This window comes from Eptesicus fuscus, chromosome 2, assembly GCF_027574615.1.
Source record: "Eptesicus fuscus isolate TK198812 chromosome 2, DD_ASM_mEF_20220401, whole genome shotgun sequence".
Classification (NCBI taxonomy): Eukaryota; Metazoa; Chordata; class Mammalia; order Chiroptera; family Vespertilionidae; genus Eptesicus; species Eptesicus fuscus.
Genome location: NC_072474.1, coordinates 21,371,596 through 21,389,655, shown reverse-complemented (window position 1 = coordinate 21,389,655; position 18,060 = coordinate 21,371,596). Strand labels below are relative to the sequence as shown.

Here is an 18,060-nt window from a genome sequence, read left to right as displayed (position 1 = left end):
CTGGTGCACGAAATTCATGCACGGGGGCGGGGGGGTGACCCTCAGCCCAGCCTGCACCCTCTCCAATCTGGGACCCCTTGAGGGATGTCCGACCGCTCTCACAATCCAGGACTGCTGGCTCCCAACTGCCCTCACCTGCAGGCCTGTTCCCCCCCAACTGCCCTCCCCTGCTGGCCTGGTCCCTCTAACTGCCCTCCCCTGCAGGCCTGGGTCCCCCCCAACTGTCCCTCCCCTGCAGGCCTGGGTCCCTCCCCAACTGCCCTCCCCTGCTGGCCTTGTCCCCCCCCCCCAACTGCCCTCCCCTGCAGGCCTGGTCCCCCCCCAACTGCTCTCACCTGCAGGCCTGGCCCCCCCAACTGCCCTTCCCTGCTGGCCTGGACCCCCCAACTGCCCTCCCCTGCAAGCCTGGTCCCCCCCAAATGCCCTCCCTGCTGGCCTGGGCCCCCCCCCCACTGCCCTCCCTTGCTGGCCTGGTCTCCCCCAACTGCCCTTTTCTGCCGGCCTGGTCTCCCCCAACAGCCCTCCTCTGCTGGCCTGGTCACCTCTAACTTCCCACAACTGCCCTCCCCTGCAGGCCATCTTGTGGCGGCCATCTTGTGTCTTGGTGAGATGGTCAATTTGCATATTACTCTTTTATTAGATAGGATTAGTTTAACTGATTTAGTTAGAGACTTCTCCAAGTCACATGCCATCATGAGACACTGAGGACAGATGGACATGCACATCAGGACCATCCCAACTGCTGTGTCATCTGATGGAGCTGAAAAGCAGACACCTCCTTTGACAGCTGACTCTGCCATCTTGATTTTCACATTTTTCAGCCAACAGATGTTTAGATTCCTTGCTCATATTTTAACCAGAATTTTATAAAAATTGGTTAAAAGTTATTTTCAGCATAAACCCCATTAACCAAATTTACTATTTATTTTTACTATTTATTTTTCATTGAGATTCATTCTTTTCCATGTAAATTTTATAGCAGGGAAATATTTCACTAATGAAAATTTTTACTCAAATCAGATTTTAATTCTTCTTCCATTAAATATTTTATTTTGTGGTCATTATTTCACCCATATCAAGTTTTCCTGAGGATAAATTTGGCATATTATAAAAAAAACAACAACAACTTAGTTCTTAACTTTTATTCAATACTAGAGGCCCAGTGCATGAAATTTGTGTGTGTGTGTGGGGGGGAGAGGTCCCTCAGCCCAGCCTGCACCCTCTCGCAATCCGGGACCACTCACCCCTAACTGCTCGCCTGCCTGCCTGCTCGCCCCTAACTGCTCACCTGCCTGCCTGCTCAGTGTACGGCATAGCTACCCATCGTTCAGTTGTAATGGTCACTTAGGCTTTTATATGTATGTATATAGTATATATAGATTCACTTTCACCTTATACTTTGCGCAGTTTTACTCACTTTTAGTTTTAGTTGGAGCTATTTTAAAGATAATACTCATTATGAAATGGGGAAAAAAACAATCATTTGTAATCTTGTTTCTGTATAGTGAACATTAAAGCTAAGTATGCAATAGAGTTTTTTGGTGTGTTTTTAAAAAGGTCTAAATGTCCTTGGATACAAAACAGGGGTTCCGGCAGAGGAGCTCTGACAGTGAATAATGTCTGTGGAACTGAATCTGAGGCAGTTGTCCCTTTCATTAGTGAAGTTAATTAAGTTTGGCCAATGGTTCCTTTACAATGGAGTGTACTGACTTTGAATTCAGTGCCCTCAAAAAGGTATCAATCATAGAAATTCACAAAACACAATGTGATTGGCTATTAGAATACATTGTTCTGAGCAGCTTAACTACACCAACCTGGCTATAGATTTCCGATGCCCTCTTGGCTCGAAGCATATCTGGAATGTCCATGCTCACTTGCATTCCTTTCCCTTTGATTTCTGTTTCCAGATCTTTCTTATATTCTATCTAAAAGAATAAAAAGTAATCTTCAGGGCTTTGCTTAACCTTCCAGAGCAATGTAGATATTTATGTGTTCAAATCTCAAAGCCACACATGTGAAAAATACCATTTGTACTCGTTCTATATACAACTCAATATGTTTGTTTTAAACTTTGTATGTCATTCATTTCTTACCTGGCTGGCCATTCCGGATGCTTTCTTGGCTCTCTGGATATCAAGTGTGTCTGTGCTCACCTGCATGCCCTTCCCTTTAATTTCAGTCTCTAGATCTCTTTTATAGTCTTTCTGTAAAAAATAAATCATGCGATTAGAATTCCAAAATAATTTGAAAATTTTGATGTCATTTCACCATCAGAAGCATGTCTTCTGGAGATATGCTGGACCTTTATGTCTTTTATTTCTATAGAACTTTAGAATTTTAACTTGTGGTAGAAACATGACTTGGAATATTTTAGTCACATAATCAGAAGGCTTTTTCCTACTCACATGAATTAAGAAAGAAAACATAGTTAATCCAGGGGAAACTTTCTATTTCCATATGAGAAAATTGATGAATTATAGATTAATATATCACTCAGTTAATGAATATCAATAAGATGGATTTGTAAAATTGTCACTTTTTGCTCTGTAATGAATAATTGCTGGTTGCTTCCCTGAAATCTAACTCTCCCTTTCCCTTCTTTAGCTCCGATTTACCACTGCTCCCCATTCTAAGCCACTCAGCTCGGGTGAGACTGCCCAGATGCATGGGCCCTGTTGGACTTAAATCGATCATTATACCTATCCCTGGCTCTTCATGATTGGCTCAGGGATAGGTGCATTCTTTCTCCTCGAGAGCTATCAAACGACTCTCTTTCCTTCTGTCCATGAAGGAAGTGGCTCCAGGAGCTGCTAGATGCCTCTTTGCAAGCAGAAGAAGAAAGCCTGACTAAGAACTGAAAGATAGAAACCGAAACTGAATTACTCAGTTTGTGTCCTATGTCAAACTATGTCTAAGAATTCCTCTGCTGTTTGGTACAAGAACAGTAAATTTTCTGCTTTTCTGAACTGTTTTGAGTTGGATTATCTATTACTTACAAAATATCAAAACTACACACACAAATGTCTTAAGAGACTCTTGTCACACTTTAAAACTAATGATTATAAAATTCAGCAAGCTGTACCCTTATAATTGCATTCTTTTCTGGATGCATGCTACTCTTCAAAGAAAAATTTTATTAAAAGAAAAATGCTATTGACAATATCTAATTACACTTCTTCCAAAACAATTATTTCCCATTGTGTTCACTCTAGATTTATAGATTCTAGATTTATAGATTCTCTAATTTAAAGAAAATGCTGCCATGCTTGTTTATGATGTAGTGCTAAATTTAGAGAAGCTGTCAATAAAAATCTCAATCTCACAGAAATATTATATTTTTCCTTTCTTCCAGTCATAAATCTGCCTATTTTTACTCAGAGTCTCAGTTTCAATTTTCTGAATAAAAGTTCAAGTAATAATGCTTAACTTTTAAAAGAATAACATTGAAATATTACTATGTCTGTAAAGAGCTCTAAATTTTTAGCAAGCCTCTGAATGCCCCAAAACAAGACACTTCATTTGAAGAATATTATATTAAGGAACTGAGGCTCTAGTCATAGATGGCCACCAAGGTCCCATGGTAGAAGGTATGTCATTTACCTAATTTTCCAGTATGAACCTTCAAATCTAAAGTATTTTAAAGCCCATAAATAGGCTATGTAGGACACCAGTTACATCAGCTATTTATTGATGCATACTAAAATACCTTAGAATAGGCCTAAAACAGCATGAAATAAGCCCCAACGCACATTCCTTTTCAGAGCCTCTGCCTGAATCATCTTTGCTAATGTCCCATTAGCTAAAGAAAATCACAGGATCAAAAAATCATGACCTTAGGTACTAGAAGGTTTGGCTATTGGGGACCAATCATTCATGTAACAATATACCACATTGACTTTACTTTTTAAAAAAATGAACATTGTACTATGGCATTGTCCCAAACTCTCATTGAAAAGGATTTGATAATCTGACAATTGGGCAAAATGGGACATGTATATGATTATATGCAAATGAGACTTTTGGATTGCAAAGATAACTACATCTCCAAAATTGATTTGGGCTACATGTAACCATAATACAGCTGACTCCTCTATGCCTGTTTTTCCCCTAGGTTCTTAATAACTAAATTTGTACCTTTTTCTTATTATATAATCCCAAGGTACACAGAGAAATATAAATCAGCATATAAATGAATAAACTAATCTATTACCTACTAAGGAAAGACATGACATTCAAGCTTTCATAAAAGTAATGCATCATAGAAGCCTGTTCTTTAGATAAAAAAAAGTTTGTTCTTTCCATATTCTTTTCTCCAGTAAAAGGATGCTTTTTTTTTTTAGCCTCAGCTCTCAGTCTCATGAGGATAATTTTGAAAAATCTTCTGCAGCCTTGATTTTCCACTGCAGCATACTCCAATCCAGTACCTTGAACTAATAGTGGATGTCACCCTCTCCTCAAAATAACAAAAACTTCAGAAACTTATAAGTAGTTATTTGATAGTACCTGGATAGTTAGTTATTCAGAAATCTAGGGAGATCGCCATAAGAAAGTACTATTAATCTAATAAATCCTATGTAATAAAGAGCTAATATGCAAATGGTTGTCACGCCCTCACACCATCATGCCTTAATGGCTCAGACACTCAACACTGGGGAGAGAGGAATGGGGACCAGCCAGGCACAAATGAGCTCACAAGAGAGGAATGGGGACCAGTCAGGCTGCAGTCCGGGAGAGGGACAAGCCACCCACCCTGTGGTCCTGGGTGTCAACGGCTGCGCTTGCGGCCCAGGAGAGGTACAAGCCACCTGCCCCGTGGTCCCAGGTGCCAGCAGCTGCGCCTGCACCTATGGCCAGGGAGAGGGACAAGCCGCACGCCCCACGGTCCCAGGCACTAGAGGCTGCACCTGCGCCTGTGGCCCGGGAGAGGGACAATCACACGCCCCATGGTTCCCACAGTCCCAGGCACCAGCAGCTGCACCTGAGACCTGGGGGAGGGACAAGCCGCCTGCCCCATGGTACCGGGCACCAGCGGCTGTGTCTGCACCTGCGGCCTGGGAGAGGGACAAGCTGCCCGCCCATGGTCCCCTGCTGCTGCGGCCAGCCCGGGCGACGCTGGCCCGGGTCCAGGGTGCCTGCGGCCGACCAGAGGGTGGGAAGCCCAGGTCCCAGGTGCCTGTGACTGGCCAGAGGAGGGAATCCTGGGTCCCAGGTGCAGGGCGAGGCAGAGGCGGTTAGGGGCGATCAGGAAGGCAGGCAGGCAAGCGGTTAGGAGTCAGTGGTCCCGGATTGCGAGAGGCAGTTGGACATCCCCTGAGGGGTCCCGGATTGGAGAGGGTGCAGGCCAGGCTGAGGGACCATCCTCCCCCCCCCCATGCAGGAATTTCGTGCACCGGGCCTCTAGTAAATAATAAAAAAAAGTACAAGAAAGAACCAACCATGTAAAAGACCAGGGGAAGGACTTTCAGGAAGACAAGAAAGCTGTATAGAGACCCTAAAACCTGTGGAGACACAAACTGGAAGCCTGTGAGGCTGTAGCATGATGAACAGGGAAGAATGGTGCAGTATGAGAATGGGCAGGAGGAAGAGCTTGAACACCAAAGCAAGGAGTATGATGTCTATGCTGAACATGAGTGGGGAAAGTAACATAATTTAATTCTTCAAGGATTGTTCTGGCTGATAGCAGAGAATGAATACTAAGGGGGCAAATTCTGGTTAGGAATCTATTGCAATAATCTAGGTAGTAGAGATGGTAGCTTGGATAAGGGTGGGGAGAAGGAGATGGTTTTAGGAAACCATTATGGGGGTGGAGTCAATAAAATTTGCTGACAACTGAATCAAAGTGACTTATGGGATGTCACTGACACCCTTTGCTAAGAAGGAGGTGGAAGAAGGAAGCAGATCTGAGAAAAAATTAAGAATGCTGGTTTGGGCATGTAATGTTAAGTCCCTGTTATAATACATTGTATATGTCATCTACATGTGATAATACCTATGAAACACCAAAAGGTAAATAGTTACATCTTTACATCTATGTTATAGAACACTTAATTTTTTAATAAGAACGAGGAAGAATTATATGAAGTGACATGGGAAAGGGTCTATAATATTAAGTGAGAAAAGCAAGCACAGAACAAAGTACTAGTACATGTTAAGTTTTTAAATCTGTGTACAAATTTATGTTCCATCTATATATATAAAAGGCTAATATACAAAGAGTCCCCTCAGGAGACTGGGAGTTTGATCACTCGCTATGACATACACTGAACACCAGGGGATGGCGTGGAATGAAGGAAGGCCCCAGCCGGCAGCCAAAAGGCCCCGATCAGCCCTGATCACCAGCCAGGCCTAGGGACACTACCTGTGCATGAATTTCATGCACCAGGCCTCTAGTATATACATAAATACTAGAGAAAGCTCTACAACAAATTTATAAAAATGGCTATCTCTCAAGAAGAGACAAGAATTAGGGTCAGGGTGAAAGGAGGTTTGTAAGACTTGTTCAGCATATATTTCCCCTCTGCCATTTCTAAATGGAACCAATATTGGTCAAGAATTCTATGCCAACCCCATTCTCTTTATCTAAACCAATTATGGCCATCCCATCCCCCTGGCAGTCACTCCCCTGGTTATGAGTAAGCTACCTCCACCCTCCAGATGTCCAGAGTGGGAGTCAACCCTGAGCCAGCTCTTCTCACTGCAAGTGCCATGTTATATCTCTCAGAGCAGCTCCACTGAAGCGTCCCCATTATCAGCTGGGAGATAAGTAGCGCCCCTTAACCTGTACCCCCAACTTTCTCTTTACATATATTTCTCACAAAATCATCTCTTCCCAACTACTCTCCAATCCACCAACCCTTTTATATTCTTGAAAGTTTGGGGGGAAGTTCAAGAGGTATGGAACCAATTCTGGAGTATTTCCTTTGAAAAATACACATATAGTCTGACTCCTACAACTTTGTTACCTGATATGTATCATATCATTGCATCTAAGCCAAAACTCCTAAATTAACATCCTGAGATTACATGTATTACACGAAGAGGAAATGGTATTAGACAAAAGAACATTGTCATTGATGACATATAATACCCCAACCCCAAATGCTGACTGTAGAAATTACAGGAATGGTGATGAGGTCAACAGATATTTTAAAGACCTGCAACCAAATCACACAGAAATGGCTATCAATGACATGTTAGAGTCTTCATCTGTGATTTTCAAACTCTGCTCAGAAAGTTGGATACAGAAATGGAAAGTAGCACATGATCCATCCTTAAAGAAAAAGCAGTATGAAAACATTTAGCATAGCCTAGATTAACGGGAAATTTGTTGCATTATAGGATATGGTAAGATGTGTGTGCATGCACACGTGTGTGTTTGTTATATTAAAATGCCTTCCCCCAAATATTCTTTGATATATTTAAAGGAAATGAGCCAAACAGAAACTGTAAGTTTTCAAATAAGCATGATGATTCGAAATGGTTTCTATTCCAAACTGTTAAACTAGTCACAGAAAGCTTTGCAACATTCCAGGCACTAATCAAGTTGCTAATATGATTTGTTAAGCTCTGAAATATGATTCTCTAGGTCTGCATCACTTATTCTACTCACCTCTGAAGCTATCTCTGAAGCTTTTTTGGCATGTTGTATTTCAAGGGTATCAATGCCAACTTGCATTCCTTTCCCTTTAATTTCTGACTCCAGGTCTTTCTTGTATTCTTTCTGAAAAACAGCAATATTTACAACATTCAGACACTCAGGGGACAATCATATGTTTGTATTCAATGATACAAAAAAATGGCTAAACATATTTATTAAGAAAAGAAAAAGAAAACACCACAGCTTACTTAAGTGCTATGAACGATCACCTAGAACTAAAGTCTCTGAACCTCTTAGAACTCTAATCACTATTCTCACTGAAGAAAAGTATATGAAGTTCTGAAGGCTTTTACTGTGAAAAGGCAGTGAGAATCTTCACTGACAACTGTCCTGGGGTCTGGCGGACAGGGAGGCAGGTTTAAGTGAGTGGGTGTTGTAAAAAGACTGACTTTGAGGCCTTGACCGCTGGGTGACACTGGAATGTTTCTTAACATTTCTGGTTTACTAATAGGCAAAAGGGGGTAATGATTCCTAATGAAGGATCACTGTGAGGAGTATTCAACAACCGATAGCTTCTTCTGGTCTTTTATTCCTATACCTCTACACTAAGACCTGATTTATTGCTGCTCCAGTCACCATCTTGCCATTCAACTGCATCTGCCTAGACTCTGCCATTGAGAGTTCAAGACAAGTTTTTCCAAATGTTATGACAAAGAATTGTATTTGTAAATCTACACTGGATATATCACCATAATAAATGAATTTGCAGAAAAGTATTAATGTAGGAATATGCAATGATAATATTAGCCAAAGATGATAGTGAACATCCATTGTTTTTGCCTGACTAGCATCCATTCCTCCTTCTTCTGGCAAAAAGTTCCATAATTTTCTTTTCAGGAATTACCTGTAACCCCACTCAATCCATACACTTTCGGTTGGTTGATTTTCCTACTCCCCACATACATTTTTAAATCCACTAGAATGCTTTTAATGGTTTCTTTAATTTATTTAAAGAACATGAATATGGTCAGAGATGAATGTAAATTTTTTAAAATACGTAATGACTTAGAATATTTTAAACTACCCAGGACATTAACCATACAAGTGGGTGACCAGGAGAACCATCTGAGGGCACCAGCACATTACAGTTCCCTGACCTTAGACACAATGACTGGGTCAGGAGTGGGCACAGGATAGAAGCTGATTCGGTGAGATTCAATCCTCGGACTTAAATTATAACTATAAGAATTCAGATGCTCACTTCCCACTGGGATTACTGGCCACAAATATAGTTATCTTGTCATTCAGAGGGGCCATCACTTAGAGACAGCCTCCCAACAGTGAAGCAACAGAGAAGATAATGGAACTAAGAATGAGGAAGAGAAACATTTGAATTCCAAGCTGAAGGAAACCTGATCTTTGGACTTCTCTAGTCATAACCCAAAACATTTCCTTTGTTGCTCAACCCAGTCTGAGTTGGGTTTCTGTCATTTGCAATCTGACTAACAGGGTCATCATTGCAACAGCTTATTAATAAATGGGTATAAAGCTTTGGATTTTTTTCACTGCTAAATTCAGCTATATTCTCCTCAAAGCACAGTGCCATTGTTTGATACCAAATTTCATGTAAGTGAGCAGTGGCCACTTTCATGTTAATAAAGAGATTTAAGTAGACTCATGCAGCATTCTAGGCAAGGATTGAGAGAGTTGGTTTGTCAGCACATGAACATTTAAGCTACAGTTACCACTAGACCGTGATAACACAACTCCCTAATCTTCTGCCTTTTACTTACTTAAAAGATCAAGTTGTAGCTCATAAACTTATAATGGTTTATAATATAGATTTGTCTCTAAAATGGGTAAATAGTCATTTTTCTCATACCACATAAAAAGAAGTTAATGAGCATCATTTTAAAAATTCATTGAGCCCTGGCTGGTTTGGCTCAGTGGATAGAGAATCAGTCTGTGGACTGAAAGGTCCTGGGTTCGATTCTGGCAAGGGCACATGCCTGGGTTGTGGGCTTGATCCTCAGTAGAGGGTGTGCAGGAAGCAACTGATCAATGATTCTCTTTCATCATTGATGTTTCTATCTCTCTCTCCCTCTCCCTTCCTCTCTCTGAAGTCAATAAAAATATATTTTTCAAAAAATTCATTGATTAGGAAAAGACTACTAGGATATAGCTACTCATAATCATCTTACACATAAAAGTTGTGGAATATATAGAATATATATATATATGTACATAAAATATCTATTATATTTATATTTGTACCTATTAAAAATACAAAATCTTTGAAAAGATTTATAGATAACAAATCAGCTAAAAATTCATACATTCCCAGGTGTAAAAGAAATATACTCACCTCACTAGCCATTTCAGATGCTCGTTTTGCTCTTTGAATATCAAGAACTTCTGAATTAAGTTCCATTCCTTTCCCTTTTATTTCATTTTCCAAATCTTTTCTATATTCCTTCTATGAGACAAGAATAATACAATTTGAAGTTTATTGGGAATCTCTTTAATCTTTACACGGTTTTACTTATTTTCTAGAAACCACAGAAAGGAGAAACTATTTCTAGAAAGGAATGAATCAGACTCCTGAGCATTCATGCTCCTTATTTCCTACAGAAAGTTTCTCTTTTAAACATGTTTAGAGTGGCTTCCAATATTATCAGTCTTTTCCCTTTTATCTTTTCTTCCGATATACTTTGGTACCATATTGGTGCCACACTTTTTAAATGTCTTTCCTTTAAATGGTGAGGAAGATCTTAGGAATACATGCTTCTTACTTATTTTTTGAAGTATTTTTCAAAAACTGCCTATGAAATAAGAATCACCAAAAGAACATAGTTGAAAAGAATGAAAAATTACAAAATCAAAAGGATTGATGTAGCCAAAGTTTTAAAATAAGTTTCCATTTTATTCAAAGCTCATAAAACTAAATAATTTCCTAATTGGTTAATAATATAATGTTTGAATCTCACCTATTTTAATATTATATTTTAAGTACATCTAAATATTTTTACTAACACGTGTAATAACTTGAGTTTTTTGTACTAATGAATTTCTTGTTTTCTTACGTGTTATGAAAATAATATCTTAGTCCAATTTGACTAAGTTGTACTTATGAAAGATGAAACTTCCTTTAGTGATAAGCAACCATGTTTCAGTTAATTCTAGGGTTTACTTCATGTTATTTTCTCTTTGTCCACTATAATGAAGCTAGCTGGTGCTCTGCTTAACTAATAGCCTACAAGACATTGTAATGACCTGCATGTAAATTTGGAAAGAGCTCTAGCGTCAAATGACTTGGAGAAAAGAGTTACTTTAATAATTTGGTCATGCGACCTTCAAGAAGACTTTAAGTAACTGACCTTGATTTCCACATGGACAAAATTAAAATTAAAATACTGATCTACCAATGTTAAAGGCTAATTGTGAGAATCAAATGAAATGCAGCATAAGATGATATTTTGAACACTCTAAACAGCAAGATATATGTAAAAACCATAATAAAGTTAAAAATGCAAAGACTATTTAAAGCTAAATGCTATACTTATAAAGGGAAGTTACAATTTCATTAAGTGACTGAAAGTACATTTTTAAAATTAGACATCTCTATAACTTAATTAAAAGATTTTTAATTATAGACTTCTGGGCCTTTTTCTATCCTATACATGCTGAATCAATAAATCAAAAAAAAATTTAAAAGATTCACTCATAAAGAAGAAGAAAAGAAAAAGGTAATAATATTCTATTAAAGTTATTTATGGATCTCAAAATAGAGCTCACGTTGTCATTTGTATGTAAATTATGAAAGGATTCCCCTTTTAAAAAAATCACATAAGTAGTGGATATTTTTTATGTTTTTAAAATATGCTCTTGTTGATTTTTAGAGGGAGAGGAAGAGATAAGGAGAGTGAGATAGAAATATCAATAAGAGAGAAACATCAATCAGCTGCCTCTTGCACGCCCCCTACTGGGAATCAGGCGGGAAACCCAGGCATGTGCCCTGACTGGGAATTGAAATGGTGACCTCTTGATGCATGGGATGACACTCAACCAACTGAGCCACACCAGCTGGGCAACAGTAAATATTTTTTAAATGGAAATCAATAATAGCAGGAAGTCGCCACTTGATTAGCTTTCAACTTCAAAATACTTTATAGTAATGAAAGTGAGCAAAGATAAGGTAGCAAAAGAACTCTTCCATAAATTATACACCTATTACAGCCCAACATATATTACAACAGTGAATCACATTAAATGTGTAAAAGCAGTTAAATGATAAAGCCCAATTGGCACTTCATTTTTAAAATGATGCACTTCTATGTAGGTAATTATACACACTTATTTCACTGGTTTAAGACATTTCATTCAGGAATAATTTCGTCAGTTCAAAATTCAGGATGAAATGGAGTTCTTTAATGCTTTCCCTTGATGTAAAAAGAATATATTTAAATAGAGAGTTGGAAGAGCTCCAAGTTACTTTGTAGCCATTTTTAAATAAATCTACTCAGAGGGAAGGTAGGGGTGGGTGGGTGGGTGGGAGTGAAGAGATCAACCAAATAAATTGTATGCATATATGCATAATCCATGGACACAGACAATAGGGTGGAGAAAGCCTGGGGTGGGGGACAGGGGTGGGTAGAAGGGGCCAATGGGGGGGGGGGACATATGTAATACTTTCAAAAATAAAGATTTAATTTAAAAAAACTAAAAAAAAAAAAAAAGAAGACAAAACTTTTAAAGGGATAGACAGTGAGCATGGTATTTTTATTAGATTTGAGGACTTTAATGCTCAATAAGTTTCATACACTAATTGTGAGCCAAATGCACCACTAAGTTTGGGGGGAAATCCTGCCGAGAATAAAATAAAAAATGGAGCCCTAACCGGTTTGGCTCAGTGGATAGAGCATCGGCCTGCGGACTCAAGGGTCCCAGGTTCGATTCCGGTCAAGGGCATGTACCTTGGTTGCGGGCACATCCCCAGTAGGGAGTGTGCAAGAGGCAGCTGAATCGATCTTTCTCTCTCATCCATGTTTCTAACTCTAACTCTAACTCTCTATTCCTCTCCCTTCTTCTCTGTAAAAAATCAATAAAATATATTTTTAAAAAATAAAATAAAAAATAAAATAAAAAATGGACACAAGTTCCTGTGTTCTATATGCTAAATATATCTTTCCCCACTCAGAACACAAACCACTTACAAATAATGTAGCATTTATCCAGACCTTCACACACGAGCACCTTATTTCTAATATCGCTATCATGAGAATGCTGCAAGGGAAGTTCGAGACAAAGCTGGTTCTAATATGAATATTAAAAACTCTATTAGTAAAGGTCAAAGTGAGGGAAAAAGTAACAGATTAATATCTGAAATTCATTGAATTAATAGAGAATTGTTAAATAAATACTTCCAGGGTTATTTCTTCAGTTTTTAATTTCTGTTGCAATAATGGTAAATATCAGGATCATACCTCCTTCAGTAAGTTGGTGATGTACTTTACATGTAGAAATTCTGGAGTCTTGTCTAAATCCAGTGATGACCTTCCTTTAATCTCTCTCTCAAAATCCTCTCTGTAAACTCTCTGTTAAATAAGATCACATAATTTTTAAACCAACAAAATACTAGTGACTGTTGAAAAGATATTAGAACAAGAGTCCCCAGAATAAAATTGATATTTTTCTTATGTAATCTTACCACCTCAATCTTCTTATCAACAGGGAAATAACTCCAGCTTTATCATAAATTTAAGAATTCTACAAACAGCAGAATCTTCAAGTACCAACTCTCTCTGGGAAAGCATGCTGAGTGAGGCTGCTTAACATCTTATGGTCTGTTATTGTTTGACATCAGCCCATTTGTGGAGGAGAACCACGAAAGTTGGCTTTGTGATTGGACCACCTGACTGGTTCACTCAATAAGGAGTAGACCCATCCACGAGAAAAAAAATCTGGCAGCATGGAAGCCCATTCCAACCAAAGCAGCATTAATGTTCATGTCCTCATCATCCTTCTCACTGTCCGTGTTTTGTGAATTCATAAAAGACAATTTATAAAATGTAATGGAGGCAGGAGGAGAAGGTTTTCTTTTACTGATTTTGGCACTGAGAATATTTCTCTACCATCTATAGAGTTTGATACGAATGAAGTTACACTGTGAGGAGAATCTTATCTTGAACCTGATAAATGATTCTTTAAGTGTTCCCAGTAAGAAATGAAAGATGCCGACAGTGATCGTGGAGAGCCTAAATCCACACCCACACCTGTCCTTCTGACACTCTGACACCCATCGGTTATGATTTTCTAAACTCCACACATTTGCAAGTCAATAATAACCCACAGTTTATGACTATAAAGACATTATAAATAACAAAAATATCCACTCATGTGAAATATTTACCAAACAAGAGCCAAAATTTACCAGCTAAATATTTGATTCAAATTGAATCACCAAGATAAAAATAAATTCTGCATGAGATTGCCATAAATGCAAAATGAAAAGCTACTTCCAGGTTCATTATGTACTTATTACAGAGATAGGCAATTAGAGAAAGAAATTCTCCATACCACAAGGGAGGGTAGGAGAATAGGCCGTCTCCTCCCCTACATTTGTGTTACATATTTAACAAATCTAGGAACAGCCCTGACCAGTTTGGCTCAGTGGATAGAGCGTCGGCCTGCAGACTCAAGGGTCCCGGGTTCGATTCCGGTCAAGGGCATGTACCTTGGTTGTGGGCACATCCCCAGTAGGGAGTGTGCAGGAGGCAGCTGATCGATGATTCTCTCTCATCGATGTTTCTAACTCTCTATCCCTCTCCCTTCCTCTCTGTAAAAAATCAATAAAATATATTTAAAAAAAAAAAAAAAACAAATCTAGGAACAGTCAGAGAAAAATCCACAATGGATGTTCCATAAATACTAAAACTAACAAAGCTAGGTAAGAAGGTGCATTGAGAACATTCTGAGTTAAAGGAACTATAGACGTACCAAAGAACAATAATGAAAAGTTGTCCTATAGGGCTCAATCTAGGGCAGGCGTCCTCAAACCACGGCCCGCGGGCCACATGCAGGTGTTTTTTGCCGTTTTGTTTTTTTTACTTCAAAATAAGATATGTGCAGTGTGCATAGGAATTTGTTCATAGTTTTTTTTAAACTATAGTCCGGCCCTCCAACGGTCTGAGGGACAGTGAACTGGCCCCCTGTTTAAAAAGTTTGAGGACCCCTGATGTAGGGCATTTCCAGGCCCAAAATGAGTCTTTAAAAAAGTGAAATACAAATATGTGTGCATTTATATTATTTCAGATACTTCACTTCAAAAACCCCTTCTCTTCTGAAAAACAATTATTTGACTTAAGTCATTAAGGAAGGTTGATGATAACTAAAACTGGCTAATATATGACTAAGGAGATTTGTACATTACTAAGGAAGTGGAGGGGGTGGCTTTAGCATGCTTTTTGTTAGGAGAGCTTTATCTGTGAAACAGAAGACAAATAACTTTTCAAAACCAGATTTAGAGATTTCTCCTAGCACACAGTGATTCATCCTATACCTGGCATTAGAAGAAAGCGAGAGAACCATAATTATAGGCTATAACAAAAACATGAGTGGCTTTTCCTGAGATGATCAACACTTAAGCTTTACACATAAGAGGCTCCCCAAGAAGCTCATGGTCAAGTTGATCTCTTAGTAATAAACATCAACACTTTGTATCTAATTCATTGGTCCTGAATTTAAATACATTTTTCATATCCAATTTTGTCTAACATGTTTAGACATTTTGTTTTTCTAGCATAAAATTTATATGCTAAATTACATAGAATACATTTCATACTATAAATCATTATAGTATAAATTTGATCCCAAGTTATTTTCTGTTGAAAGATTTCTTTCTCCTTAAGCCCTGATAAGCAGAAACATAATGCTGAGCCTAAAAATCTAATAGCCAATGGCTGTAATTGAAGGGAAACATGTCTTAGCCTCTGCAAATGAAGTTCACTTGACTGATTTTATTTTGTCAGTTCTTAATATTTAATTTTCCTCTTGTGCTGTGTGGCCACAGCAATGGTAAAAGCCAAGTGCTATCTATCAGACTTCAAGATCTGCACAAGGGAACCTGCCACGCCGAATGAATAGCACTTTTTCAGTGCTGAGGGCGCCGTGGAAGTCCTTGTCATCTACACAGTGAAATCTGAACATGGGGATCTTTCCTCTTTCGGAGGACCGTCCTCAATGGAAAAAAAGATAAACTGAGCAGTTCATGTAAATTAAGACAATTGAGTCTAATTTTCCCATTGATTTTTTGAGAAGCACATATCTATATGTTTTGGGGTATTTTAATTGGCTTAAGAAGGTGAAAAATATAAGTAATTATTTTCTCTTCTCTTGCTTGAAGAAAAAATTAAACAACTGAAGATTATTCAATAAGCCACAGTCATATCTGAGGGCCCTTTTTCTGAGAAGATGAATTATAACCCCTCAACAAATAGCATCTAGAATGATTTTGAAATCCCTATGAGAGTTTTATTGTCTGGAGTTCTCATTTCTCCTTGTTTTCCTGTTGTTAATGGCGAACAGAAAAGGTCTTGTCCACTGAGCCTTCCTGAAGTAGAGCTGGGGGTGAGATCAGCGGATACCACTGCCCATTATTTCTAAGCTTTTGAAGGAATAATCTTGTTGTACCCACATAATTGGGATGTTGGCTGCAGACAAAACTTCCTGTGTTTGGTATCTCTTCCCTGCCCCCCAACTCAAAATAGGAAGAAAAATTAAAAAACCAGGAACAGAAGAAATCATCCTGGGACAGAGCAAAATCAGTGAGGGAAATATGTGGAGGAGGCTTAGTACTAGCTTAAGTGGAGAATGAAGTGGATAAGTGGGGAAGAAACTTTTGACTTTGCCCACATGGACACAGCCTGAAAGTGTCAATTTCATAGTCACAGAATGTGAGTGCTGAGGAGGGACGTTAAGAGTTCACGTGGCCTGATACCCAAGTGGGAAAAACTAAGGGCCCAATGACCCAGACAGGTCCCTAGATCCAGACTGTGATTTCCTAGGTCTCCTTGTGCAGGGTCCTCTGGACCCAGTAAACATTCTGATCCACTTCCATGGCTCCTTTCAATGATAAAACATCAAATATGTGTTGAATAGTTGAAAACAAACCAAAGGGACTCACCTCACTCTGCATCTTCTGGGCCTCCTTTGAAGCTTGATAGGATGGTGTCTCAACAAATTCAAGCATCGATTTCCCCTTATTTTTTTCATATTCTTCTCTGTACTTAACCTTTATTGAAAAAATATAAAAAGCATATAAAGCTCACGAGCCCTTATGCAAATAGAGCAAAGTAAAATAAGTATGTCCCAAATTGATCATTTTTCTAAAAATTGCATTATTCTGGCCATTGAGGTTGATTCCTGAGTTTCCTATAGTTAATGACATACAAAGAAAGAGGTAAGATTGAAACTTGTTAAGAAATAAAAATAATTTAGAATTACTAAATAATGTAGTTCTAGGACTTGAATAAAGTATTTAAATAGCTGGCATGGCATATATAGATACATATCATATACATGGGGCTATATATGTATATACACATATACTAGTATATAGAAAGACAGAGAGAGAGATCCTGTGATAGCTGGAATGTCTATCGGTAAAGCATGAACAAGAAAAGAAAACATAGTTGTGATTCTCTCTCTTTTTGTCAAAAGGATGACAGTATTTTCTGGGATTGCTGAATTTTCCATAGACATCAAGTAAAACACATGTAGAGATCTTCTGTGATTTCTTTCAGTTTCACTAGGCATTATTTAATAACTAGAGGCTTGGTGCATGAATTCATGCATGGGTGGGGTCCCTCCCTCCCTGTCTCACCCAGTCCCAATCAGGGCCGATCAGGGCTGGCTGGCCGAGGGGAGAGACCGCAGGAGGTTGGCTGTAGGAGTGCACTGACCACCAGAGGGCAGCTCCTGCATTGAGCATCTGCCCCCTGGAGGTCAGTGAGCGTCATATCTACCAGCCAGTCATCCGGTCATCCAGTCGTAACAGTCACTTAGGCTTTTATATATATAGACTAGAGGCCTGGTGCACAAAAATTCGTGCACTGGGGGGGGGGTGAGGGGATGTGCCCCTCAGCCCAATCTGCACCCTCTTCAATCTGGGACCCCTCAGGGGATGTCCAACTTCCAGCAGTTGGACATCCCTCTCACAATCCGGAACCACTGGCTCCTAACCACTCACCTGCCTGCCTGCCTGATTGTCCCTAACCCCACTGCTTGCCTGCCTGCTCGCCCCTACCTTGATCTCCTGCCAGCCTGATTGCCCCTACCTTGCACTCCCCTATCAGCCTGATCACCCCAAACTGCCTGTGCCTTGGCCCCCCGTCTGGCCTCCCTCTGGAGGCACCACCCCCATAACCCCAATGCTGCTGCCACTGCAGCTGGTTATGGCTGCCTGA

At 39.3% G+C, this 18,060-nt stretch overlaps 1 protein-coding gene across 3 annotated transcripts in view; it reads right to left on the bottom strand.

Annotated features, from left to right (window-relative positions):
- Positions 1-18,060, bottom strand: part of NEBL (nebulette) — a 382,588-nt gene that overhangs the window by 43,112 nt on the left and 321,416 nt on the right. The window contains exons 11-16 of one of the 3 annotated variants that reach the window (XM_054725859.1): positions 16,779-16,886; positions 13,081-13,191; positions 9,963-10,073; positions 7,610-7,720; positions 2,094-2,204; positions 1,815-1,925 (exon numbers count right to left, since the gene is read on the bottom strand). The exons of the other annotated variants lie outside the window; for them this stretch is intronic. Coding sequence (XP_054581834.1) covers positions 1,815-1,925; positions 2,094-2,204; positions 7,610-7,720; positions 9,963-10,073; positions 13,081-13,191; positions 16,779-16,886 — 663 coding nt within the window. The remainder of the gene's footprint in view (positions 1-1,814; positions 1,926-2,093; positions 2,205-7,609; positions 7,721-9,962; positions 10,074-13,080; positions 13,192-16,778; positions 16,887-18,060) is intronic. 3 annotated transcript variants of the gene reach the window in all.